Raw genomic sequence first — 27,674 nt, forward strand, 5'->3', positions numbered from 1 at the left:
TGGATTTTTTTCCCATTTAAGCTATTTGTCCTCAGAAGTAGTTTTAGCTGGTTTCTGTCTGCAATTTTGAAGAAGTCTATGCGTTATTTTACAATAACTCCATTTACCTTCGGCTACAGTTTGGTAAAAATGATGCCTTTCATTTTTTACTTTGAGGTTAAAATAGGAACCAGGCGAAGAGCAGAAACATATATTGATTGCTTTGATACTCTAGAGTTGCTTTTATCTTTGAAAGTAGATTGAAGTTGTGGTAAGACTCAATTCTCTCTCTGTTTTAGCACATTCAGTACAAGACTTACAAAATCTTTTTTGAAGTTCCTATGGGGCAGTAGCTGAGTGTAGCATCTTGCACAATAATTTTTCCTCTTTTGTCCTTATTGCAACTCTTTAGGTGTGACTACAGTATAAAATTGTGTATAGGTGTGATTAATGGAGGATATGGAGTATAATTTATTTTCATAGCATAAGGTACACCTATAATGGGTACCCATAATTATATATGTCAGATAGCACTGCCTTAATGAAGTCAATATGAGTGCAGAATAAATACTATATTTTTGTGGAATTTACTATTGTACTATAATTAAAAAAGGCATTCTTTTTGCTGAGGAAATAAGAATGGTACAATAGAATAGACAAGAACTTGTTTAGAATATGTTATTGAGAAGCAGGTTAGATAACCAGGATTCATGACTGACAGATGAGCTAGCCAAAACATAGTACAGGCAGATAGTACGGGGATGCTTTGACCTGATAGAAATACTAATAATTTGGTAAACCTGTTAGGTGAGAGAGAGAAGGTAAAAGGTAAATGTGTGTATCTTTGATAAGATACAAGAAAGTACTTCAGGCTACTTTCAGAAAATGAAATGCTGTGTAAAAGCCATTGTAGAGTTGCCAAACTGCTGCAACTGTTTGGGAATTAAGTGTGAAAGTAGCAAAATGGTAAATCTTCAGGGAGATATCACAGAATTATTGCCCAGCATGGCCTTTAGGAAGTACCAGTGTCACCAACTGTGGACTCCTTAACTGGAAATAAGACAATTTTCACTGCTTAGTTCTCTCATACATATCATGTCTGCCAAGCACTATACTGAGGGATTAGTAAATGAAATGGTTTACTCCAACAAACTTTGAAGGAATTTAAAAGTAAGTTGAGGGAAACTCTAGTAGTAATGTTTATTTTAAATCTGTGAATTTCTAGTGAAAAGTGAATGCATTAAAAATGCAAGTGGGGAAGCCATAGCAAAAACTATTTCAGTTGCATCAAACCAGCTAAAACAGCAACCTTAATGGAGAATCTAGTCTGTCTGAGCAGAGAAATAAACAAACCGTGTGGAGAAAAAACATATGAAGTGGTAGGTTAAAATGACGTATGTTTAAAAACGTCAGAAACCTTATAACTAAGCATATAACAAGTCGGTGAAGTTTTCTCTAATGGATCATGCTAGGTTTGTGAATGCTTTTTTGGTTACTTATTGCCATCAGTTACTTTTTCTAGAAATAAAATGTGATAATTCTTCAGCCGTCCCAGCATTTTTATCTGGATACGAGCTGTAAACCATTTTATCTTAGGGAATGATCCTTACAGCACAATATGGACCAATTCTGTGAGCTTATTTGTCTTACCAGGCTTATAGACTTGGCATACTTGATGTTTTGGAATTTTTTAGAATGAAAAGCCTTTAGCAATTAATTTTCTAGAAATATTTTATAGATAATAATTACCTAAATTTGTATTTTTTGTTATGATTAAATATTGTGAGTAATTTTTTTTTGTTTCCTTTTTAGAGGAAAGCAGTGGAGATCTGCCGCAAGTGGCTTATTTTTGCAGGAACATTCCATGGCCAAGAGGTATGGCAGAGATTAAAGAGGTGGTTCTAACTGTTTGTGTGTGCTGGGTAATCTGTGTGTGTCAGAAACAAAGAAGCTAACAACTGGTTGAGTCTTTATGCTGTCTGCCAAGTGTTTTCAGGGTCAAATCAGTTGTTGGTGATCAACAGAAGCCATCTTCTTGACTTTTGTGGCTATTGGATTCAGCCTCTAATTTGGTCCTGTCTGATTCCGTGTAAACTGGGTTTTGTGCAGCTAACTGGCCCTTTGCATAATAGCAGGCCTGTTTGAAGTTCTAGGCATTCTTAACAGCCCTGCCTGTAACGTAGAGTCAATAAATCCAAAGGGTGAGCAAAGCACAAATATATCACAACAGTACTAATAACGAATGAATGAATGGAGACCTCTATTTCTCTGAAGAAGAGCAGAAGTGGGGTAGGAAGACGAATTAATTAGCATGTTGCCTCTTATTACATGAAATTTCAAACCTTAAAAAAAGGTACATCACCAGTAGACTAACATACTTACCCTGTTTTTATACTCTGTTAATTGTGAGTAGAGGATTTAAATGCATAGTTGAGAAACTGTCCATTTAAATTTTTTTTCTCAGTAGCTTTTTGGAAACACATTTTATCTTAAACCTTTCATCTGTCCTTTTCCAAATAAATTGATTTCTTCTAGAATAAAAAAGGATCAGAGTGGAGTTTCTTTTGAAATTTATACAAGTCTTAAAAGTTATTATAGTCTTATTCAGTGACAGAGATTTGACTTCTGGATCTGTAATATATCAAGAAGATTAAGAGGAGTTGTCATAGTATGTTGCTAAAATGACAAAATTGAAATGACAGGATATTGTGATTTCTGCAGAGGCACCTTGCTGAAAATCTCATGCTTCATCTGATCTGAGTTCTTGTCATGTGAACCAGAAAAAGCTATTAGTGTTTTCAGTGAATGTCTGTTACACAGCTCTGCTTTCTGCATGAGTATCTTCCAGAGGTTTTAATGTAGTGAAATGTCTTCTTGTCTTACAGATCTAATTCGCTTTCTTAACTGAGCTGCGCTGTGTGGCTGGAGTGAACGTTCAATAATGAGTGGTGCAGCTTTGGGCCTTGAGATAGTATTTGTCTTTTTCCTGGCTTTATTCCTACTTCATCGATATGGAGACTTTAAGAAACAGCATAGGCTGGTGATCGTAGCAACTTTGTTGGCCTGGTATCTCTGCTTTCTTATTGTGTTTATACTGCCTCTGGATGTCAGCACGGTGAGAAACTTCTAAGATTATTCTACTTAGTTAAATAAAATATGTATGTGATATATTTCTTAATTCACAATTTCAGAAGACAAAATACCTTAAAAATAGAAATTTTAAACAAAAATAGAATTTTCAAATGTATACTGTTAAAATAAACTAAATACTGTTATTGCTTTTAGCTTGAAAGTTTCTCTGTTTACAACTGATTTTCTTATTTTTGTTGATGCTCCCATCAGACATGTAAACTAAAGTTTGTTTTAAAATTTCATTATTCGTTTGTTTATAGTATATATTTTTTAATTTGAAGAACGTAAAAAGACTTTTGGTTTTCCTGTTACTGGCCCTGCAGAATGTATGTTTATTGGAGGGTTTGCTTTTTGTTAATTACTCTCAAGTGTAAAACCGGAGTGCAAGAAATGTCTTCAAAAATGTAACTTTTTTAAAATAAATATTATGCCTTGTTCTAGTCATTGATGTAAAATTACTTGTCTTATAGACTATATATAATCGCTGCAAACTTGCTGTTAACTCCAGCCCTTCAGAAAGTAATGGCTCTTACGTTACTCTTGCTCCAAGGTACGAGCTGTATGTCTTCTTCATTAGACTGTTTTTAAAGAAGTATTTTATAACTTTATTTTTTTAAATGATGGAAGGGTACTGTGTTTTTAAGACCAATAAACAAGTGTTATCTGTGTGGTGTGACATTGAAGATGGGGTAGGGGAAGAGAAGGTGAAGAAAAATGCATCTGTGTCTATTGCTAGGCATTTATACTTAATAATGCTAGTTTTAATTGATTTTCTAAATGCGCTGACCTTTTTTTTCAATTTTCTACTAAATTTCTTCTTTCTATTTTGTTGTTAAAGCAATAGTACTAAGCTTTTTGAACAAACTTGATTATCCTTGAGGAGACACTTCTGTGAATGCTTGTCCACAATCTTAAAATGCTTGTCCTCCACATTCTTAAAAGCCTTAGATCTGAAAATCTGATTTTATACCTTATGAATGAGATCAGTAGGCTTGTCTTAAATGCAAGCAGCATATATTATTGCTTATTATAATTGCATATATAAAATAATTACCATTATCTGAACAGCATTCTGCGAAAATAACAATGGCTGCTAATTGTTTTCTGGCAGCAAGGAAATAATCCCCAAATTTAGGGGAATGTAAGGCAAGTGGGGGCTCTTCCTGTGGCTGTTCACTGTTTAGCCTCCATTTGCTATTTCTGCGTCTTGTAGATATGTGCAATGTAGTTAGGTATCTGCAGAATGATTAGAGCATTTAAGATGTCAGCTGATAACATGTGCACAAAGTATTGCCAGGTTTCATTACCCCGAAGTGGAGGATATTCAGATGTTTATTCATGGAAAATCTGGGAAAGGCCAGGCTTGCTGAATAAACATTTAGCCTTTCTTTAAGACCACTCAGTGTGTGTTAATTAAACATAATTACAAAAATACATGATTTGGAAACTATTTAATAGTGTTGTAATTAACCTATAGTTCTAGAAGATCCTGGTAAGTGATATACTGCAGTATAACACTCAAGTAGGCCAAATAGAAAGATCAATTTAAGTAATAATTGAGTAGGTGCTGTGTTGCTGCAGCTCAGATCTTAAAACTTTGTTTGAAAGTTTTCAAACTTTCAAGAAGAAAGGTAAATACTTTTAATGGTGATTCAGTTTATTCTCTTCTGAGATGTATTTGTGGTGGTTGACTACTGACTCTGTGTGTATTATGTGCTAGCCATAGTCTAAGCCTTTTCTGGATAGGGGAATTTATAGAAAAAAACTTCCTGTACTCTTGACCCTACAACTAACATTAAGTTATCTTACATTACTACAGCAAGCAAAAATGTTTCAAACCATGGAGCTATATTCCTAATGGAATTATGCCAATTTTCTGGCGTGTTGTGTATTGGACATCACAGTTTTTAACATGGTAAGTAAGGCAAAGGAACGTAACAAAGACCATGATACAGTTCTAACATCTTAACAGTCTCACTGTACTCCTTAATATTATATAACACTATTCCACAAAGCTATCTAATATATAATATTAGTAGTAGTAGATACCTAACTATTATTATATAATTATATAATATTATATGTATAATATAATATTATATTATATATAAAAATATATTATATAACATATATTATTTGTTAGTGAAGAAAGTTTTCTAATAATTAGTGTATTAACTTGACCCTGCATTTCTTCTGCACCTGTTCAAATGAAAACTGTTTACCCCACTTTACTTTTGTGGTTGAAACTGGCCAGTTTGCACTTAAAGTTTTTTATGGGGAGGTGGTCTGAAAAGATTTTTTTTTTTTTCCCCTTAGGCAACAGGATGTCAAAATAATAACATGAATAAGTTGGGTAATTTCTGAGTTACACTGTAAATTATTTGGTTTTATTGAATATAGCTTTACGAAAGCATATTTTTCCCCAGGACTTCTATGCAGAAGATAACTTCTAACTGTTCTGAAGTTTGTTTGTTTGTTTTTTTCCATTCCAAACTTCATGTTCTTTATTCTGACTTTGCTCTTGACCATGTTAATATAAAAATTATGTTGCTAAAGATTAAAATATATAAAATCTCTCTCTCTAGCAGTACTGTCATCGACAGGGTGTTTTTTTTTCTTAATCTGTACGTGCATAAAATGCAGTTCTGTGAATGACCATTATTTTGCTAAAGTATCTCAAATATATCTAGAGGATCTGTAGACTTGCTCCAGCAAACAATGTCAGTGCTTTTGGTTTAGATCAGTGTATGGTTTCTAATTAGCTTATCATCCAATTATCAACTTTGTAGCTCAGTTAGGAAGATCAGCTTTTGTTAAAAGAGGTTTTTTATGGTAAAGCTAACTGTCTTGTTTTTATCTACAATTTGTTTAAGGTTCGCCATCAGACCAATGTATCTAGAATAAAAACATAGGATAACTAACACATTTTACTATAGAAGCATGGGAGTTTTTAACTTAAAGGCCCTGTCTTGATATCTTGTCACTGATACACTTTTCTTTTTGTCTGGCTGATTTATGTTGTTTTTTTTTTGCTTTTTTTCCTAGGATTCTATTACCCTTCATGCAATCGTATGCTAGATCAGGAGGGTTCTCCATTACTGGGAAGATTAAGACTGCATTGATCGAGAATGCAATCTATTATGGCACTTACTTGCTGATTTTTGGAGCATTTTTAATATATGTGGCTGTAAACCCAAATTTCAATTTGCAATGGTAAGAACAGTGTTGTATGTGCTTAGATGAAATCTTTAAAAAAAATATCACAGATATATCTTCTGTAGATGAAATTGTCTTTTTTAAAAACTTAATTTTAGGATTGGGTTTTTTTGGGTTTTTTTTGTTTGTTTGTTTGTTTTGCTAGGCACTTTGAGAATTTGTTTCTTTTTTATAGACAGGGATTTTTTGACTGTTTTAAAATTTTTTTTTTCTTTAGGTTTTCTGATTTTGATATGTAGGATTGAGGGATCCTTTATATTTGTAGTGGTTTTTCTTCTCCCTACAAATGCATTTGCAAAGCTAGTGCTAAAACTTTTTCAGTGCTTTGAAAATGACACCTTTCAAAAAGTGTCTGTCAGTACTTCCTGTGTGTCTAATATAGATTCTATTTAAAGGCATTAAGGTAAGTCCAAATGATTGGTATTTGTAACATTGCTATTAGTCTTCCATGCTATATACAGTAGTAAACACTACTGTTTACTGCTTTGTTGCTTTCAGCTTCTGCTGCTGAACACAAATCTTGGGTTCTGAAAGAGGCTGTTTCTTGTAGGGATGCTTTGTTTCAGTAAGTTTGCTAAGTTCATGTTGTTTCCTAAAGCAACAGATTGCTTTGAGAACAAGCCTTTTTGTTTCCTTCCAGCAAGGGCACTCTAGGCAGAAGAACCTTGTGCCTCTTTCAGAAGCATGGGAGACTTGGAAAAATCATAGCAGCTTTAAATGTGGCAAAGTATTAGATTGTTCCTGAACAAGCAGAATTACAGATGATACTAAGCTTGTTCCTGTGCATTTGCACACCTTTTTGGTGCACAGTTATTTCAAGGTTGCTTTCCAGGTGTGTGTGTGTGTGTGTGTGTATAGGGTGTTTGTTTATTTATTTATTTATGTATTTTTAGGAACCAACTTCAGACTATTGGGATAGCAGCCGCAAACACCTGGGGTCTCTTTCTTCTCGTGTTGCTTTTGGGTTATGGTTTGGTGGAAATTCCCCGTTCTCACTGGAATGGGGCCAAACGGGGTTATCTTCTCATGAAGACCTATTTCAAAGCTGCCAAACTGATGACTGAAAAAGCAGATGCAGAAGAGAATTTAGAGGATATTATGGAGGTAGGTAACTAGCTTTCACTATGAAATAGTGAAAAGTGGAGGCTGCCATTAGTCATATCTGAATTTCCTGGTGGTGGGGGGCATTTGTGTCAAGAAAACTTAAGTAGCATGAACTTACTGTGAAGTACCTGTAATTTGAAAGTATCATCATAGTATGTCGCTTAATGACGCTAGCTCCTACATAAAATTCAAAAGAGAAATATTGCTTGACCTGAAGAATTTATATGTCATGGCAGCTCAACAGCCCTCGTTTTTTTTCTTATACTGAGCCCTTTGGAGCAATATTGGTCAATAATAACATTCCACAGTGATACTTGGTAATACAGCATACAGATACTTTGCTAGTGTTCGTGCAAACTGTGCACATCGTCTTTTGTACTCTGCTTCCGCTATATTTCTGGAATCTTAAGAAGAGCTTCCAAGCTGGATTGGCAGGACTGCACTGTGTGCCTTTTGAGAACAGAATGGATTGTTGTTTTTTCAGAGAGTTGCTGTTGAGAGGCACTACTGTTTTATTTTTTTCAAAAAAATTTTTTTTTGATTCTAAAGCCAATTGCACTATATTGCATAAATCTTGGCCTCCCCTCCCCCACCAGGATACCATTTTTTTTACTTTCATAGGAACATTGATGCTCCTGAAAGTATTTAAAAATTCTTAAAAATGCCAGTGCTGACTCTGAGAATTTCATTGTAAATATTATAAATTTCTGCTGCAGTAAATAAATCACAGACCTTTAGCTCTCACCCCCTTTAAGTGAGGCTTCCATTTTCTCTCCTTTCTCGGAGGGAAATTCATAAAACTGTAGAAAAGTAGTACTAGAGAAAGCTTCACAACATTTCTTAGGCCGGCACTCTACTTGACAGGATTGAATATGTTAGGACTGACCCTAACAGACACTCTTGCTAGTTTGTTTGTTTTTTTTTCCCATAATGAAAAACTTCTTTGCAGCAGACTAAGCATATTTTCTGTGATCATTTCCTCGGGAGATTCAGAGGGAATCAGAGAAAATTTAGTTATTAACATTCATCTTTTAGAACAGCCTTTTGTAAGTTGAAGGACCGTCTATATTCATATAATCTCCCTTTGAGAATAAATAAATTCTTCCAGTTCTGTCTGCCTAATCTCTACAATTTATGTGCATTTTTTTTTTAAATGCAGTTGGTAAGAAATTGGACACGAGTACTTAATTTCATCCAAAGGTTGGTTATCTGTACATTGCCAATAGGATGAAGAACAAAATCTAATTCTCACTAAGACTGATAAGCTGTTAGAACTAGTTTTGACAAAACTTGTCTAGCCATTAGGTAGCATCTGTTTATTACTGATGCATGCTAAACAGTCTCAGAAGTGAGCTATCTGGAGATAAGCAAGAGATAAGATGTAAGATATAAAATTAAGCAGGGTAATAAGATATTCATCAAGCTGCTTGAAGTAATAAATGTTAAACTAAACCAGGTAAGAAAGAAACTCCTCCTCTTTACCTACAACTAAAACAAAGTATTTTCCATTTCAACATTCTTGTATAGAAAACAATCCTCCACACATTCACAAAGTAATGTTTGCACACTGACATCATAGGTTTTTTTTAAATACATATCTTCTTTGTAATTACTCCTTCAATTTTCTTGTTAGATGTCTAGGAAAAGCTGTGGCTTTTAGGAATTTCTGCTGGTTTTAGTCTCTGATCTTTATTGCTTAAATTCACAAAGATGGAACTCTTATAAAATTTTTTATCTATTTAACATAGTGAAGCAACTTTTTCTTTTTTATTTTTTTGGTGAACAGGAGGTCCGTAAAGTAAATGAGAGTATCAAGTATAATCACCCTTTGAGAAAATGTGTTGATACGATATTGAAAAAGGTAACTAATTCTTCATCTTCATCTTTTTCTTAACTTAAAATATCTAATTGGCATCTTGTAACTTCCGCTGACCACATTTGAGTTGAAATTCTTTATGCAGTACTTTCTTACAGTGTACGTGTTTATCTGCTTACTGTATTCTGAGCTATGTAGTATTTGAGAAACAGAAGTTGATCATTCTGGAACAGGAAAATATGGATTTTTCTTCTACTAGTGGAAGACAAATACTGGTATCAAAAAGGAAAATCCATATTTAGAGTGAGTGTTTAACTTGCATGAAATGTCCAAAATATTTAAAAATAGTAACAAAGAGCACTCACAACTGCTTCTTCATATTCCAGTCAATTTTCCTTTTCTTTCCAGTGTCCTACAGAGTACCAGGAAAGAATGGGTAGGAACATGGATGATTATGAAGATTTTGATGAAAGACAGAACAGTTATCCAAGTGAAAAAAGTTTGGTCAAACTTCACAAGCAGGTATATTGATAAATGAGATAATGCCCCATTTATGCTAATGTAATGAGAATAAATGACAGTCAAACTAAAAATTTAAATGCATTTTGATGCCTGACTGACTTAGTATAGTGGGTTTGGGGATTGCTACTTCTGGAAACTTTTTGCAGTGAGAGAAAACATAGAAGTTTAGTATCCCAACTGACCTCCGGATAAATGATGAGAGCAGTTTAAAACTCAAGAATCTTGTAGTCCTCTTGTGATATCTCTTTTAAGAGAATTAACTATCTGTTCTCGTGAGTTTACAGAATTAATCTTTGCAGTTCTGTAATGTAGAAATTTTCAAGGGATTTTACAAGGCTTTCTCGGAACAAGGATGTTATAACTGCAATTTCTTGGAATTTATTTACTATAGGTAATTTATTCAGTACAGAGACATCGTCGTACACAGGTCCAGTGGCAAATTCTTTTAGAACAAGCCTTTTACCTGGAAGATGTAGCAAAAAATGAAACCAGTGCAAGTCACCAGTTTGTTCATACTTTTCAATCCCAGGAATCGGAAAATAAAATTTTTCAGTATTTCTACACACCAACTGTTGGTAAGTGCTATCATGCAGATTTTGAATATGTAAAGGAGTAACTGGTACCTTTCTATAAGAAAATGAGATTGTTTTATGTAAACAGCTCAATTATAATAGGGGGAAGCAAATGTACATCTTCATGTGTTTATGTGATGGAATAGCCATCAGCTGTTGATTCATGATTTTGACCATAAGCTTAAATTTTCTACAAACTTAGTAACAGTTACATGTTGTAATAAAAATAGAAAACTTAGAAGCTTTAAAAGAAGAAAGAAAAATAGAAACTTTAGGCTGGGGGAATCATGGTTACCTTCTACTTTTTGGGACCCTGTTGAGCCCTTCTGCTAAAAAGGGGGGAAAGGACTCTTGTCTGTCCTATACCAAATATTTGGAGGTTCCTTGTGTATCTTCTTAGAAGGTGTCTTCTCCTTGTTCTGTTTTAGTTTCTAATTTGTTGTATACTAGCAATGAGTTATTGCTAGGTTACGTCAATATTGTTTTATACCCTAAACTTTGTCTCCTAGAGTGTAACAGAGGAACCAATATATAAAAAGTGGGCCACCCATAGTAACTGGGCCCAAAATGAAGAATTCTATTCCCCACCCTCCCTGCCAAATCCTTTTGCAAAACTTGCCTCCCAAATCCCACCCTCTTTTTCCCCAGTTCTCCAGCTGGTTCCTTAGGGCTGAGCCAGATCTCTAGGCATCGGGAAAGCACTGAATTTGAGTGAATGGCACTACAGATTCCAGCCTTAATTTTAAGGACAAGTGTGAGAAGTTTATAACAGTTTGGTGAGGCAGTTCCATTTCTGGTTGTGTAATTCACATTAACCAATTTGGGATATATGTGTGTGTGTCTCTCTTTTATTTGTTTTTGTTTTTTTTTTCTTTTCTCTCTAGAGTGGTACTGGGAATGTCTTCTACGACCATGGTTTTACAGGGCTCTTGCAATTGTGTTGGCCACGTTCTCTGTAATTGTTGTGTGGTCGGAGTGCACGTTTTTCAGCACAAAACCCGTTTTATCCCTATTTGCAGTTTTCATACAGCTGGCAGAAAAGACATACAATTATATATACATAGAGGTAAGTTTGAGATAATCACTCAGCAAAAATCTTTATAGTTAGATTGTTATTACAATAATAGTAGACTATGCTGATTTTAAAATAAGTCTCTGTAAATAAGCTGTCAACTTTCAGAAAGTCTCTAAAATACATAACACCAAATTTGGCTCCTGCAGAGAAGGTCCCCCTTTTTCAGCGTCTTGCACTTCTCCATTACTGCATGACAGTGTATCCCACTTGAGCTGAGTAGTACATATGTGGAATAATTTGTGAAATAGTAGCTTGGAACTTAGACGTTTACACTTTGTGTATGATCTCTCTTTAATCGACCGTGTATGCAGCCTCTCTCTCCTAACTATTAATTTGCTACTGACTGAAAATTCAGCCCTGGGAGGTGTGGTTAGCATAAGAGTGCTCAAATTTATCAGGAAAGGAGCTGAGCTGAAAAATTCCAGTACACTAACAAAATATGTTGAATTTAAAAGACTTGTTTTACTGCTTATAATGGGAAGAAAATTTCAAATCAATCATAGTAATTACCAAGGCAATTATATTAATTTAATTTACATAACAGAAAGCAATAGCATACGTGTTCCTACAGTAAGTTGTTTTCACCTACATGAAGTGCAGGATGTTACAAATATTGCTTTCAAATTAAACTAGTAAAAAAAAATCCTGAACCTCTTCTTATAGCTCGTATTATTGTTCCATCTCAGAATGAAAAATTGTACCATGCAGTCAACCTGTTGCAAGCATAGGCTATAAATGTTAAAACCTTGAGTAGAGTTCTAAATTCAGATGCCTTTTTTTTTCCCCCCCCCAGATGGCCTGTTTTCTCACCATCTTTTTCCTAAGTATCTGTGTTTACTCTACTGTCTTCAGGATTCGTGTATTTAACTATTATTACTTAGCTTCGCATCATCAGACGGATGCATATAGTCTCCTTTTCAGTGGAATGTGAGTACCTAGTATATGTTTTGCAGGTTTTCTGTCAAATAATTAAAAATATCCATTAAACTTTAATGTCCTTTCATTTATGATCATATGGGTATAAATCCCATTAAACTTTTCATCATTAATCCAGGTTGTATCTAGTTACCATTTATTAATATTTTTAATGTGAGAAATTGTTTTTAAACATTCTTTCGTCTTACATTTATACAGGTTATTTTGCCGTCTTACTCCACCATTATGCTTGAATTTTTTGGGCTTGACCCATATGGATGCAACAATCTCTCATAAAAACACTCAGCCAACTGCTTACACATCAGTAAGTATAGAAAAAGTGGTTTTGAGGCCTCTGCGTGATTTAGAGAAGAGGAAAAATATTTTGAGACATTTGTTAAGATTTATTAAGATTCAGATCCTTCTCCCCACCCTGCCCAGAGGTTCACTAATATTAAATAGGGTAGAACCCTTATAGACCAGGAGTTAGATACTGATTGCTGCCCACAGTACTTGTCAATAACTCCATTTTTCTGTTTTGGTCTGTTTATGCTAAGAAAGTACAGTGTTATGCTGAAGAGTGCAAGCTGTTCTTCTCTTCCTGGTAGCTTTAGCTTCTAATAGCTTTAGTGTATGAAGTGTCTTTATGGATTGGGAGCAAACCTAATTTGCCACTGAAAACTATGAGATTGATTTTAACTGAACAAGTAACTTCTGCAGCGGAGTCAGCCATCTCTCCCTTTGTTACTAGAAAATTCTTAGTCCAGAGATTCCTTTTACAGCAGGTGAAATCATCCACCAATTTTGAACTGATTCTGTATCAGGTGAGGCAAAAAGATCTAATATCTTAGAAACCTCAGAGTGAACACCCAGCTAGAGGACTTTTGTTTTATAGCTGGGCATTCCAGGTCAACTGCCTAAAATAGATCTGTAGTAGTAATACTTTAAATAATTATTACTTGTGTTTCAGAAACTATAAAGGAATGTGTATTTGTGAAAAAAGCAAGATGGCACAGTCTTTCTGGATATATCTAGAGTATGTAGAATTTACTCTTGTACTAATGGATTTTTTTTATTTATTTATTTTTTTTAGATAATGGGATCTATGAGAGTGCTGTCCTTCATTGCAGATGGATTCTATATATATTACCCGATGCTTGTTGTCATTCTCTGTATTGCCACATACTTCAGGTAAGTAATTTGCAAGACTGTGATCCTCTGCATTTGTTTGCATTAATAACATGAATTTCAGTGATTAAGATGAGATTGCTCTTCCAGCAGTTGAATTGTGACATACTAATAAAAATGCCAAAAATAGAACCGTAGATCATTATTTTCTTTATGGAATGTGTACATTTTAAAAGTATGCTTTGTATTAATTCCTAACTGAGATTTATTTTATTTTTTTTCCCATTAAACTTCATTCTTGGTTTTGGGGTCTGTACTGTTCAAACTTTGGAGCCTACAGACATTTAGATTCTGCTAGTTCAGTTTAAACTTAACATGAGGAGGCTGCATTTTCAATAAGGTTTTCTAATAAACTAAGAAACATGAGAAGAAACTTTAGGTAATGAACTCTCTAACAGACTTGTAACAAATATCTGATCAGTTACCAGATTTCATTTGAAAAGCAGAGTGGTTTAAATCATTGAATACTGTTTTCCTGAGCCAGAGATTGTTGGATACTGGAAGGGTATTTGAGGAAAATACCATGATATGTTTGCTTTGTCCTTGTATTCTTTCAAAATACCTGCTTTTGACCACTGTAAGAGATTAAATATCTTTGGTCAGACCCTATTTGGCTGCATTTGTGTTTGCTCCTTCAAACTTGCATTGCCATTCAGTCAAGGGCAATGTATCTTTGAGTTATGTAGAATGTAGTTCAATGCCTTGAGTGTCTATTAATATCCTATGCACATCCACAGGTAATAATGTAAGGATCCAGTCCCAGCTTTTCCCTGTCTAGCTTCAGATTAGATGACATACAGTGGTGGGAAGAAAAAAATTAAAAAAAACACACCCAAAAAGCAAACAGGAAAGTCGGTGACAAGAACATGGTCTGTATGACTTCTTGTTCATGATGATCATGGGTGTTGAATATCATGGTGAAAAGGAAGGAAAGAAAATGAAGGAAAAGAAGTTACTTTGCTTAAATTCTAATTCCTTCTAAAAATTCAAATGTATACAGAACTAAATGTTTAATGAAAATCTATTGAGGAAGGCTGTCTCCCTTATTAAATCCAGCAGTCTTAAAGTTCAGATAGTACAGGAATGCACTTCTCAGCATAAATATGACAAAGCCAAGTTTTAAAATGATATAGATGTTCCAGTTTGGAGAGAGGAAAACAACAACAATAAAAACAATGGTTGCATTCTCTGGTGGGAAGTTGAAAGCTTAAGAGTATGCCAGATATTCCTCCTGAATGAAAACTGAGGTAAAAGTAGCTTCCTATATTATTGTGGTTTCAGGAAATGCAGAAATCAAAATAGGTGGAATCTTTATGGTAATTTTGCTCTGGCAGAGAAGAGTCAGTGAGCTAACATAGGTATAAATTGTATCTGAGAAAATTGCAAGCAGTTGTCTTATTTTAAATCATTTGCACTGCTTTCAAACTATTAGCATTCTCCTCTCCCTGAGTAGGAATATTGCATTACTTTCATCTGGATTTAAGAACCTGTCACTGTTCTGAAATTTTTGATTTCTCAGTAAGTATAATAATCTGTCTTTTCTTCTCTGTTGCTTGTTTCTTTGATTTGACCATGATTTCTGAATAATTTGTTTTACATCTTGCATTATAATATAATATATCCAAACTATTCATTGTAGATTAACAAAGGAATTTGCTTATTCTTCTGCTTTCACCAGTTTAGGAACTCGTTGTTTGAATCTTCTGGGATTCCAGCAGTTCATGGGTGACAGCGAAATGACGTCTGATTTGATTGATGAAGGAAAAGAACTAATCAGAAGAGGTAAATTAGACCCTCTATCCTAGTCTGCCTACAAAAAATAATACATTGTTGCATTAAAGGTGTCTAAAATGTTGCAAAAAAGCATATAACTTAATAGTTTGTAAGTATTTTGAAAACCAGTGAGTCAATAGACTTACAGTTTTGTGGTTGCTATACTGTATAAACTGTATTGGACTTTATTGACATCCAAAATAAAATGCAAACTTTTCTTCCAGTATCTAAATTTTAGATGCTGGATGAGCCTTGTTTTATGATTCAGTTAGGTGGTGCTCCTCTGAAGTCAGTCCTGATCTAATGCTGACCTAATCTAATGGCGCTAAAATCCTGTGTAATCTGACATAAAGGATAATTAGCACCTCTGGTGTTTTTATCATTAACCTCCTCATTTTACTGTTTGTTGGCGTAGGAATGTTCATTCAGTTGTCCCTTCCAAATTCCGTCATCACCTTTAGTTCTTTTTGCAGTTTCAGCTAACTGCAGTGCATTATCACAGAAAGCATGTAGTCCTGCGGGGCTGTGATTACCTGCTGTTTTGGAGAGCTTTTTTTTAGACTCTTTTGTTGATTCGTGGTAGGAGTCTTTTGTTGAAAGTATTCTTTAAAGTTATTTTAAGCTGTTGTGGTTCTTGAATAAAGATTTGGAAGTTAAAATCTCTGGATACACTGATACTTCTGTTCTTCTTTCATAGTTTATTAAGAACAAAATCAGCTAGATTTATTTGTACTAGTATTATTTCTTTTTTGGAAGAGAGGCAATGTCACTCATTCTCTTAAACAAAAGATTGCTATTTCTTTGATACAGTGATGTCACACTTCCAGCTGAATAGATACTGGCAGAAACTATTTGGGTCATTTTTTAGACCAAGCAGAACTTAAGCAAAAGATTTTGATTTGATAATGCTCAAGTTTATTCTTAACATCATACTGTTTCCAACTGTTTCTAAAAGCTTCTGTGTGCTTTGCCACCTGGTTTCCAAAGGTTGTGCCTTGACCCAAGGTGTTATCCACAGTCACTGAATTTTAATGGAAAACTCCGTAATGATTGACAAGCAGCTCTGGATTTTTTTTAATTGCATGAACACCTTTTCCAGTAAGAATATTTGCTAGTTAATTCTGAATTTTAATGACACTTTTAAAAATAAATAAATGAAAGACATAAAATACACGCACACGCGCGCACACACACACACACACACACACACACACATTTTATCTGTTGGTAGTGATTTTTCCTTGTGTCTAGCTACAGACAAATATTTTTCTATTTCTAGAGAAAAGAAAACGGCAAAGACAGGAAGAAGGTGAAAATCGAAGAAGGGTATGAAATTATTTTAGCTAATTATAATATACTCTGATATCTGATAGGATATTTAATTCACCCTGATCTATTTGGCAAAAAAATGTGTGTCCAAATAACAAAAGGAATCAGTTTAGTCTTGCAGAATAGTCTTGGCTGGGGGAAGAAAAGATAATTTTACTTTTAATTATAAAAGAGGAGGGAGTAGTTGTGGTCACGCTACTTGCATACTCGTCTTACTCAGCGTGCTGTGAGAAGGACCTAAGCCTGTAGGTGTAATGGGCATAGTTCCTTATGCTAAGTCCCTTTTAGAAAGGATCCTAATCTGTAGGGTGCAGAATATTCTGACATGGTTTGTTCTCAGTCTCTTCTGTTGATACTGCTCTGCTCGGAATAAAAGTTTTTCAACCTGAAAGTTATGTCGTAGGAACCAGTAGGGTATCTAGAATGTATTTACTTTATACAGCGATCAAAAAAAATGATTGAGAGGGGGAGCCTGTTTTTAAAAAACAGTTCACACCTCCTGTCAGGTCAGGCAGCCTCTGGGATCACTAGATCTGACCTTGTTTTCTTCTTCTCATGCAAGTATACCAACTGCAGAGTTGCAGTGCATTTAAAAATAGGTTTTTATTATAATCTATTGATGCACTTTTGATTTGTATGAGATATTGTCAAATTCATTGGAATGGGAACTTTATGCTCCACCCAGACTTCCCTTTTGCTGTGTCCGCTTATTGGAAAGCAATTGGCACAGATTTATTTTTTCTTCAGAAGCAGGAATTAAATTTAAGACAGAAGGAGTACTGCCATCGCTTATTAATTAGAGACACAAACAAAATGTTAGGTTAAATCAGTTAACTGTACATTCAATTTTTCATTAATTTATAACACTGGGTATTTAATACAGAAAGTTAGAATCAAAGAGATGAATCCAACAGATGCATGCAAAAAGTGAACTAACTGGAGGAAGAGAAGAATATTATCTGGAGAAAGGCAAGATCATACTGTAACTAAAACCATTGGGCTTTTAAAGCTCAAGTGTACTTGCCTTGAGTTCTTGATGACTGCCAATATTGAGCAGGCCTTTTTTTGACACCCTTCCCCCCCCCCCCCCCAAAAGAAAAAACACACAAGTTGAGCAGGGATCTTGAAGGATCTCCAAAAGGTAGCAAGTACGATGAAATCTCATAATTTTAGAACTTGTCCTTTTGTCAAAACCAAGTAGAAGCAAATGCATGATGCATTTAGTAGATACTAAAATGATCTGACATTAAGCAACAATTTCAATTCCAATAGCAACCTCAATTTCAGATTTTACCTATTGTTTGAGTTTGTATTAAATAATTTAGCACATTCATTCGTGAAACATTTTGGGCTTTTGAGTGTTTTACTGGGTCATGATTGTTCAGTGCTTGATCCTTCTGCAGCTGAGAACTGTTAGAGCTTGTGGCATAAATTAGAACAGTATCTTTGAGCATTCCAGTTCCTACCAGTTCATGATCTGGGATCCAGATAAAAATCTGAAGTATATTGAAGCTATTTGAACCATTGGAAAACTTTCTGTTGAGAAATGAAGTTGTCTCCTAAAAGTAGCATGTGACATTTTATTCTTTAATGCTTCACTATACTTCATATTAAAAAGTGTAAATGCTAAAACATTACCTGATGGAATGAAAACACAACAGAAGTAAACATGACCTGTCCAAATGTTTGTTGTGCTATCAGCATCTGGATATTTTAGCATTCTACCGCTAGATGGAACCAGAAACAAAAAAAAAAGCAATCTCTGTCTTCTCACTATAGCCTGGAGCAGTTGAACCAACCTTGTCTGTAGATTTAATTTGTTTAATGTGACTCATTCTTCTAAAGAATAGTTATCGAAACCTGATTAGTAAAGGGACGTATCTTGAGTTTAAAAAACGAAGCAAAATTTCTGTGTGTATCAAGATACTGAGCAGTAACATTTTCAAACTATTGCTTTTAGAGCTAATTGGTCATTCATATCAAATATAAATTGTGGGTCTGGAATGTCTCTTGATCCAAGTTATGCTCTGGTTGTGCCGTTCTTTACTTGCAGCTGATATTTTCTTTTTTCTTTCTCCAGGAATGGAAAGAGCGATATGGAAACAGAGAAGATTCCACTAGAAGCAGAGCTGTCCACACAGACCAAAAAGAATCCAGCTTCTCAGACACCAACACAAATAGACGTAAGTTGTTGTGTTTTGTTTTTTTTTTCCTTTTTTAATATTTTTGCCTCCATGATACTAATTGTGTAAGTAACAGTAAATAGTTTCCTGTTTGTCTTAGAATAGTGTGCTGAGACATTCCCTTTTGTGGCACAGTACCATCTTGCCCATTAAAGCCACCTGAAAAGTGTCCTGAATTTCCTCCCATCTTCAGCACTTCTCCCTGGTCTCAGTTACAGGGACCTCCAATGGGACATGTAACGCTTGCAATTAGAGTAGCAGTGATCAACAAAGAGACTTTATGTAGGATACATCTTGAAGTTGAGGGTTTTATATATTAAAATTTCTCTCTTCTGGTTGCAAAAGGACTCTTCCAGACTAAAATAATTAGATTATTGACCAACAAATGTGAAGCCGGTAACCTATTATATGAGCACATACACGTTCATCTAGTAACATCTGTGAAACTAGCCTGTTTAGACTGTTACACATGTAACTTTTGAGAAAGAAGAATAAAGTCAAGTGTTTAAAAAAAAGCCCAACTTTTTTAGTGCCTACTCTCTAATCTTACCAAAAAGTTTATTTGTTGTTCTGTGAATGTTTTATATAAATCTTATGTGCTCCTGTAAGCTAACAGCAAATGAGAAATGAAACTAAACAAATAAACAATGTGACAGGTTGAATGAAGTGCTGCAAAACTGTTTACAAATTTTACTGAATAGAAGGGAGAAGAACTTTCAAAACAAAACAAAAAAAAAACCACTAGAGAAAAAGCAAGGTGGGCAGAAGATTCAAACATGTTTTTGATATAGAATTGTGGTGGACTTTTCCCCTCTACCCCAGTTGGAAACCTAAATTTTCAATGGTAGACTAACTAAGGTTATATTTTAATGTTAACCACATAAATATGTAGTGTTCCAACACTGCAACAAACTGTAGGGACTGGACTAATGAAGGTGGTAGAGTAAATTGCAAAACAACTGTATTTCATTTATTCATAAACTTGCCCTTTTTTAAAAAGCGTGCAGCCAGAAATGGTTTAATGTTGAATCTACTCTAAATCAGGCTTACTCTTTGGGTGAGATACTAGAAAAATATTATTTTGGTCTTAGAGTGTGTGGAAATACAAAACTTTAAAAGGCAAACAAATATCTTTCCCTCTTTTTACTATTCAGCACTATCAAAGTACACCCGATCAAATGGTAGGACTGAGAGAGATAGAATAGAACTCCTCCAGGATGCAGAACCTTTGGATTTTAATGCAGACTCGATTAATGATGACCCTCTTGAATCGGAGTCTGGAAGGTAAGGAATCGTCTGCTTTATTTAAAATTAAAGGATATTAACATCTTCTGTCTTCTGACCTATAACCACTATATGGGACGATTTAGTAATTACAGTTTTGTGAAGAGTCTCACCAAGTTCTTCTCCTTTCTTCCCCCTCCCTGATGATATAGGAAATGTTTTAAAACCAGCTGAAACCTGAGGTTCCCCCCTCCCTCCCCCAGTATTTTAGAAATGTCTGAGTTAGTTTTGAGTTGAATATCAAGTAGTATATTAGTGTAATCTGAGATGCAGAAGTAAAAGAACTGGAAAATGACCTGCATACATGAGGTTTTCTTTAATGTCTCATAAGATTTCAGAAAGCTCACTTGAGTTTCCTACAGAAAGACCATCATAAAAGATTGCAGGAAATAAAACTGAGTATTGATGGGCCTGTAGTTGCAGGAATATACCTGGGGACTGGAACTACTGAAGTAAATGAAAGTCTGAGTCTATGGGACAAAATGTCCTCACATTGCACAGTGTAGCTGTGCCTGTAACAGGGCTCTATTGCAACATCAGATTTCCTGAGTCCTGTATCTTACTAGCTGGTAAGCTCTGCTCATATTTGGGAAGGAAATAATACATTTATGGGTGTGTATTTTATCTAGGCAGTTACAATTTAGAACCATTTCATGATAAATCATTTTAAAAGCGCTTAGAGTTATAATTTCTGTTGTTTTTCAGCTAGAACTAGCATACCAAATTCAATAAAAATCCAGAAATGGTTTCAGTTGACTTATATCTGTAATTTCAGCAAATAAACTCCAGTTCAAAAATGTCCCAAGAATCCTGTTAAATGACATTACCATTTTTTACAGATTGATTCAGTGATGCTAGTTGATACTAATAACTATAGTCTTGTCCAATCTAATGTCACTACCTTTCAAAAGTTGATTCTCTTTAAGCAGAGCAAGAGTTTAAAGAGGAACTAAGTGTAGCAGTTCTAACAAGTGTTGACTTTTTTACAGTGTATGATTGGGATAATAGTCTACAAAAATATAAATATGCATATATAATTCTTTTGGGGCAAATCCTTTTCAAGTACAGTGTCTGAAGTCTTCTGGCACCCGCACAGACTTTGCAATGTGGAATGTTCTGAACTTTTGATTTAAGAAAAAAATCTGGAGCCACAGAGCATAGTTGAGCCTTCCTCTAGAAACCTTCATTTCATTTCACACGGATAATAAATCGGGAGTAATTCCACTTAAAATACAAACTCACTTGAAAATAACTGGAATAACATTGGTTGTTAAAACAACAGCTATGAGTTTTTTCCTGCAACTGTAACAGCACTAGAGAGGCTAGGTTCTGACTTTGTGTCCAGGGTTTTACTAGCTACTGCAGAGATGAAGTACATCTTGCATATACTGGAATTTATTTCTGCTTTTTAAATCCATTTAAAGCATAGCTGACTAATGATTTGAGGCTTCTTTTTTTCCCACCAAGTATCCAGCCATTTGTTTTGATCATTTTGGATGCTGGTGTTCTCCTAGGAATACCCGGTAGAATCATCCAACCAAACAACTTTTGGACGTTGTTTTTTAGAAAAAAGTTTTTACTGTTCAAACATTCAACTTCTTTCCTTTGTAGAATGAGAAACAAAGTTTCTTAAGACTCCCTGTATTCATGTCACTGTTTCTGTTGGTCGCATGAGATTTAATTTAATGACCACCTAACAAATTCTCATGAAAAGAGTAACTCAGTAGAATTTCAGATCCTATAATTCATAGAGACCTATTGGGTATAGAGTGCAATGGGGATCATATGATTTCACAGATCTTTATTCATTGGTTTTCTGTGACATTTTTTTCTTTCTTTTTTAACATCCATTATACAGGTACCAGCCTGGTGGAAGATACTTGTCAATGTCTCGAAGCAGAATATTTGATGATGTCTAAACTCCTCAAAGCTAAAGAAAATTCAGTGGAAATCTATTTCCTACTCATTGATTGGAAAATACTGTATTTGTGATATATCACTGAACTAGAAAAGACCATTTCCATTTAAAGAGAGAATATGAAGGACCAACTATGTTTTGGAAATGCACCTGTATGATAGCTCTACCACTTATGTCAAGATTATGCTCCTTCTATTGTAGATACTGTTATGCATCAATGTGGGCTTTTGTGTCATGACCAAAAGGAGAAAACTAATCAATTAAATTACTACAGAATAAACTTGATAAATGTACATAAGGCTCAACTTGAATTGTAACATACAAGTTTTAGGAAGAGGATTTTGGAAGGATTTTTTTTTTCTAAACAGAGAGAGAGCATCTTAATGCAGCCAAAGTGCAGTTATATCAATTATTATAGTCAACACTTTCTAAAATTTTTCTATTTGAACTTTATGCCTAGTCCACAATCTAGTGAATTAAATTAAGGCTTCTTTTGGCTTCAGCAGCCTTTGAATCGGATCCTGTATAAGCAGAAAGTTTGAATGGCTGGCTGTTCTTCATAAAATGTGCTGGCATAAATTTTGGAGCGATGTGTATCAGTCATGAAAGGTAATCTTTTCTTTTCCAATACCATATGCAGATAAATGGTTTTAGCATGTAAATAATTGAATATGGACCTGAGTTTCAGTATCACTGTCATATGACCATAAGTGCAATAGCAAGAATACATTATCCAAGTATGATGCCTGCTTAAGGTTTTTACAGGTATAAAAGTTGAAAATCTTAGCACATTAATGGTTTTGTAGCTGTAAAAGAAATGTAATGTGAAAATTGAATTAAATGCTGAAACTTTACAATTTGCACATGTTTCAGGCACGGTTTAAAATTTTAGAGTATTTCTTTAGAAGAAGGGAACTATATAGCATGACTTGATTTGTAAACTTGATTTCTGGTGACTTGATTTCTAATGTCCCTACTGCCCTGGTTGCATTATGTATCTGTTTTTAAGGTGCCTGTATTTTACAGTAAGTTGTTGCAAAAAGAATAAATGCTTACTCGTTTAAATGCCATTCAAAAATGCCAATTATTAATGGTATAAAATGTTTTAAATTAATTTCAGTGGTGTAGATATATTTTTAAACTGCAGTTAGCTGAATGAATTTTCAAATTTAATCATAAGGTAAAAGATGTAGTCATAATCATGATATCTTGGGAAACTTGATTAACTTAAAATGTTGCTTTATTGCTTTATTGCAGTTTGTCTTACGTTTTTACCACTTGGGAGTTTTCTTATATGCTTATTGCAAAGTGATGTTGAAAACTGAAAGAGAAGTAGTTTCTATCATAAATTTTTTATCATGCTTAAAAGACAGGCAGCTCTTTAAGCAGCTAGGAATGGGTTATTCTGAAAATCTTCATGAATGAGATGTTCTACTAATTCTTAAAAGTAGTCTTTGTTTTTTGCAGTAAGCGTTAACGGATTCTAACTACCTCCTCTGATTTAATACATTAGTGGTATTTAGTATGGTAATGATATTTGATCTGCCTGTTTTAGAGCACTGAATTGTTACTATGAAGGAGAAAAATTTGCCTACTTGTGTAGAAGTAATTGTATTAATAAATGGGCAGACATTAAATAACTGTCTGTTCTGTTCTTAGGTGAATACAGTGAATGACAGCTATGCCCATGTTTGTCCAAGCACATGCAATTTCCAAAATACCTGTAAGAGGTGACTTCTCTAGTTTGCGTTTTTTTGTGTATTCTGAAAGTTTCATCAAAATCTCATGGCTGCATCAGGGACTGGAAGGTGAAAAAATGAGAAATATTTTTATGCAGGCTGTTCTTTAGCAACATTATGTTAACACATTTAATTTTTATTAGATATATTTAGAAAAAAATATCCTGAATTCAGCCTTAACTGAATAGGGTTACTCAGTTTATGTATATTCTTGGACATCCATGTGAATGTACTTGATATTTCTGTTTTTAAAACTTACAAATATCTCACTTGCCCAAAAGCTTCTTTGTAAAATTCTTCAGATGAAATAAGGTGCAAGTTCTTCATTTAACACCTGAAACGTCACTATAAAGGGATCTAATTCAGTGCGAATGGAGCATCCCAGAAGCAATGTTTGTTTTTCTGAATGCGTGTGAAGTGTCTTACCTAACTGCTGGTGACTTCAGAGAGTTGGCTGGAGCCTTAGCGGGGACTGATTTCTGCGCTCTCAGAAAGCAGTGGAATGGTCGCTAACAGAATTTTCAATGGAGACTTGGTTAGGATTTTATGTGCGAAAGCTAACTAGTCCCTGGTGTAAGCCCTCTGTATAATTTTCGTTGGAATACAGTCGTTTGAGGAGTTGATAGTATAAATTAATGGCAATGGAATTTCAGTTGCTGATACAGAAATTCCTGCCTAATTGAAGTGGGAATCTACGGACCTTTTTTGATGCTGCAGTGTAGTAATGAAGTAAGCAATGGCACCTCTTGGAAAGCATGGGAAGTGGAGCCCCTAAAGTCTCTCAAGAGGTCTGCCCTGGATACTGCTTGGAGTTCCCAACTTCACATGTTTCCTGGATACTGGGAGTTTAACTAAGGAATTGATAGTGAAGCCAAGGTTTCCCCTATAGTGTTCAGTGCTGACTAACAGTTACCCTTGCTCTAATTAAGTGCAATTTAGTGGGCTAATTAATCTAAAGTGTGTTTAAAAATAATTGTGAGTTCCTATGAATATAAGTCTGGAAAATTTTCAAAAAAGAAATAGAGGGCAAAACTATAAAAGAACATTGGAGAAATAAAGGGTTTGTTTGCACAGCATTTGCTGTGTAGTAGAGCTAGCTTTAAACTAGTTTTGTTACTGCTTGTATAAATAATGGAGAACTTGCTTGGAGGTTAAGTGCCTGAGGATTTACCCCACTTCACAGCCTGATTCTGGTAACTCTTGCTGAGTTCTTTGCTGCTGTGGCTCTACTCTTAACAGTACCTCAGCTTAATAAAAAAAAAAAAAAAAAAGCTTTGTGTTTAAGCAGAAACTGCACTATGGACTAATGATGTTCTTGCAACACATTTGATGCTCCAGATTAGGTGATTTAAAATATAACTGTCTTGCTACTGTGCTTTTGGAAACTGAATGTTAGCATATTTATTCTGCCAGTATATGGTCATATTTATTTGTAACTAAAGAGTGACAGTTATATCTTTATTTAAATTTCACTTCTTGAGTTACTGAACAGTTCAGGTATACTTCCATTTCATCATTGTTATCACACTGTTTCCTCTTAAGCTGTGAACACAAAAAAAATTAAAAAACAAAACAAAACAAAACCCTAAGCTTAATACAAATGTTTGAATATCCTCATATCAGGTATTTAAACCAGTGCCAAGAATCCATGCAAATTGTAATGAGCTTTGAAAAGTGAGAATGAAAATGGTAGCTGCTTTAATAATGTCAGTGCAGAGCAGGTTTCTTAAAAGTATGGGTAGCAAAAAAGCTCTAGTCAATCTTAAGTTTCTGCTAGATTTGGAGTTCTGTGTTTTCAGGCATTTAAAAATATACATATTCCAATATCTCTATTGGGAAATGAGACCTCTGCACTTTACTGAAGTGAGGTGCAGCTCTCAGCAGTGAAGTAAAGTGAGGGAGTCTCTATATGAGGGAAAGTAAAAGAAGTTGAAGCTTCTTTTTACTGTGTGCTGGTAGTGACGCTTTGGGAGAACTGTGAGGTATTTTATTATTTAGGTACAAAATGTATTAAAAACCAGCCAACTTTATACTGCTGTAAATGACACTACTGGAAAAATCACAGTATATAATCTGCCTTTGTTTTGCAATCAAACCCTTGTAAATTAAGTTATTGCTAACAGTGTTAGTAGGAATGGGGGAAAGCTGCTATCTTTTCAATATTTGTTCTTGCAATTTTAAAACTTAACCGTGACAATGATTTTTATGTGTGAAGGATTTAAAAAAGTGGTTACTCTGATTTACTGTAACGATAATTTGTACTTTATTACATTTATCTTGAAATAATGTAATTGTTATATGAAAAATACATTATTTTGTTCCAATTTTCATTATTGTTGTTAATTGCTTGCAATCTGAGGGGCATTTACAATACCAAATAGAGATCACTTTATGAAGTAAAAATTTTTATGAGGCTTCTTAAAGAAATCTGACCTATTCATGACATTCAAATGTAAACACTTTAATCGTTAACAAAAACACTATTTGTGGTATATATTGTCTCCTAACTTTTAATTTTTCTTTGAAATTCAGAAAATGATGATTTTTTACAGAGTAATTTATTTGTAAAACCTAAACTTTGAGATTTTTACATTCTTCTTCCTCTAACGAGCTCTACAGGTGTAGGTACTATTTCACAACAGTTCTCTGCTAATATTAGCTGTGCCTCTAATTTAGTCTAGTCTGAAGTTAAGACACTCCTACGCTATTTTGTTATGTTAATAGCAACCCAGCATTCCCAGCAAAATAGCACTTTGAACTAGATCCCTTTTTAATGTATTAATTGCTATCATTGATTATGTTGCATTAGATTCAGTTTCAGTCATACTGTAAGCCCAATCAGGTTTATTCTTGTTTCTGTTAAAATGCACTAGAATGTATTCCTCAGCATGCTTAAAAGTTTATCTTTTTGTATTTCCGTTGTAATGGGCAGGCAATAATAATATGCAGCTTCAGTTATTTCTTCAGGATAATGTTATATTTGACACATTCCTATAAATTATAACAGTTTGAGAGTGATAGCTTAGCATTTCTCTCAAATTCTATAGAAATTCTTTATTTTCTGTAGAAATACCTGAAATTTCTATGGAGGTATACGGAAGATAAGGGAATTTATTTGTAAGTATAGGTTTAGTAATAGAAGATCTTCATTCTCCAGTGTGTATCAAGGATAGTCCATAGGAGTGCTGCTGATGGATAGACTAGCTTCTTTTGCCTTATGATACAAGTATGTCTGTGCATAATACCTTGTTTTGAAATTCACTGAGTTATAAATTTTTCTGTGTAGTGTTCTAAATTATTGATGTACTGGATATATTTTTGAAATGTATGTTTAAATATCTAGTAAAAGAGTTGGCATGAAATAAATCATTTCTGCAATATATTTTTCCCTGGTGTATTTTAGACATTCAGACTTCTCTGAAATGTTTTTGATACTAATCTTTCCGACAAATTCAACCTATTTCTTTTTTTCCCTGCAGAAATCAGAAGTTTACTTTAAAAGATAATACTCAACAATGTTTTGGTCACCTTTTTGCATCTTATTTAAAACAGATTGAAAAAGAGAAGCTGAGAGGAAACCTGCCTACCCAGCCGTTTCCCTGTCAGAGCAGGGAGTGGGACTCAGAGCCGCGCTTTGGGCCGGTCCCTTTCTGACGGTGGGGTGCACGTCGTGTCAACGTGGGGAGGCAGAGCGGCGCGGCTGGGCCTCCTGGAGATGGACGCTTCCCATGGCACCTGGGGAGAACCACGTAAGGAACCAGTGTGCGCTCCCGCGACTGACTAGGTCCCGGTGTCTTGGGGGAAAAGGTGGGGCAGAGGGTAGGGCTGCTACGCACCTCCTTCCTTTTCCATAGGCGGTTGGACTGTGACTGGAACAGAATTCCTTCTGGGTGTAGCAGGCTCTCAGTGACAGCAGAGGCGAGAGACTC

General features: G+C 34.7%; 1 protein-coding gene across 1 annotated transcript in view; it reads left to right on the forward strand.

Annotated features, from left to right (window-relative positions):
* The window catches only part of LMBRD2 (LMBR1 domain containing 2), a 32,355-nt gene extending 6,282 nt beyond the window's left edge, over positions 1–26,073 (forward strand). The window contains exons 2-19 of the mRNA XM_067315438.1: positions 1,792–1,854; positions 2,865–3,094; positions 3,582–3,661; positions 4,931–5,026; positions 6,157–6,324; positions 7,221–7,431; positions 9,218–9,292; positions 9,656–9,769; positions 10,161–10,344; positions 11,226–11,407; positions 12,210–12,343; positions 12,551–12,656; positions 13,425–13,522; positions 15,198–15,301; positions 16,572–16,618; positions 18,702–18,804; positions 19,959–20,088; positions 21,947–26,073. Of these exons, the coding sequence (XP_067171539.1) occupies positions 2,921–3,094; positions 3,582–3,661; positions 4,931–5,026; positions 6,157–6,324; positions 7,221–7,431; positions 9,218–9,292; positions 9,656–9,769; positions 10,161–10,344; positions 11,226–11,407; positions 12,210–12,343; positions 12,551–12,656; positions 13,425–13,522; positions 15,198–15,301; positions 16,572–16,618; positions 18,702–18,804; positions 19,959–20,088; positions 21,947–22,007 (2,067 nt within the window). The 5' untranslated portion in view covers positions 1,792–1,854; positions 2,865–2,920 and the 3' untranslated portion in view covers positions 22,008–26,073. The remainder of the gene's footprint in view (positions 1–1,791; positions 1,855–2,864; positions 3,095–3,581; positions 3,662–4,930; positions 5,027–6,156; positions 6,325–7,220; positions 7,432–9,217; positions 9,293–9,655; positions 9,770–10,160; positions 10,345–11,225; positions 11,408–12,209; positions 12,344–12,550; positions 12,657–13,424; positions 13,523–15,197; positions 15,302–16,571; positions 16,619–18,701; positions 18,805–19,958; positions 20,089–21,946) is intronic.
* Positions 26,074–27,674: the final 1,601 nt, after the last annotated feature.

The sequence above is a fragment of the Apteryx mantelli genome, chromosome Z (genome assembly GCF_036417845.1).
Source record: "Apteryx mantelli isolate bAptMan1 chromosome Z, bAptMan1.hap1, whole genome shotgun sequence".
Lineage (NCBI taxonomy): Eukaryota > Metazoa > Chordata > Aves > Apterygiformes > Apterygidae > Apteryx > Apteryx mantelli.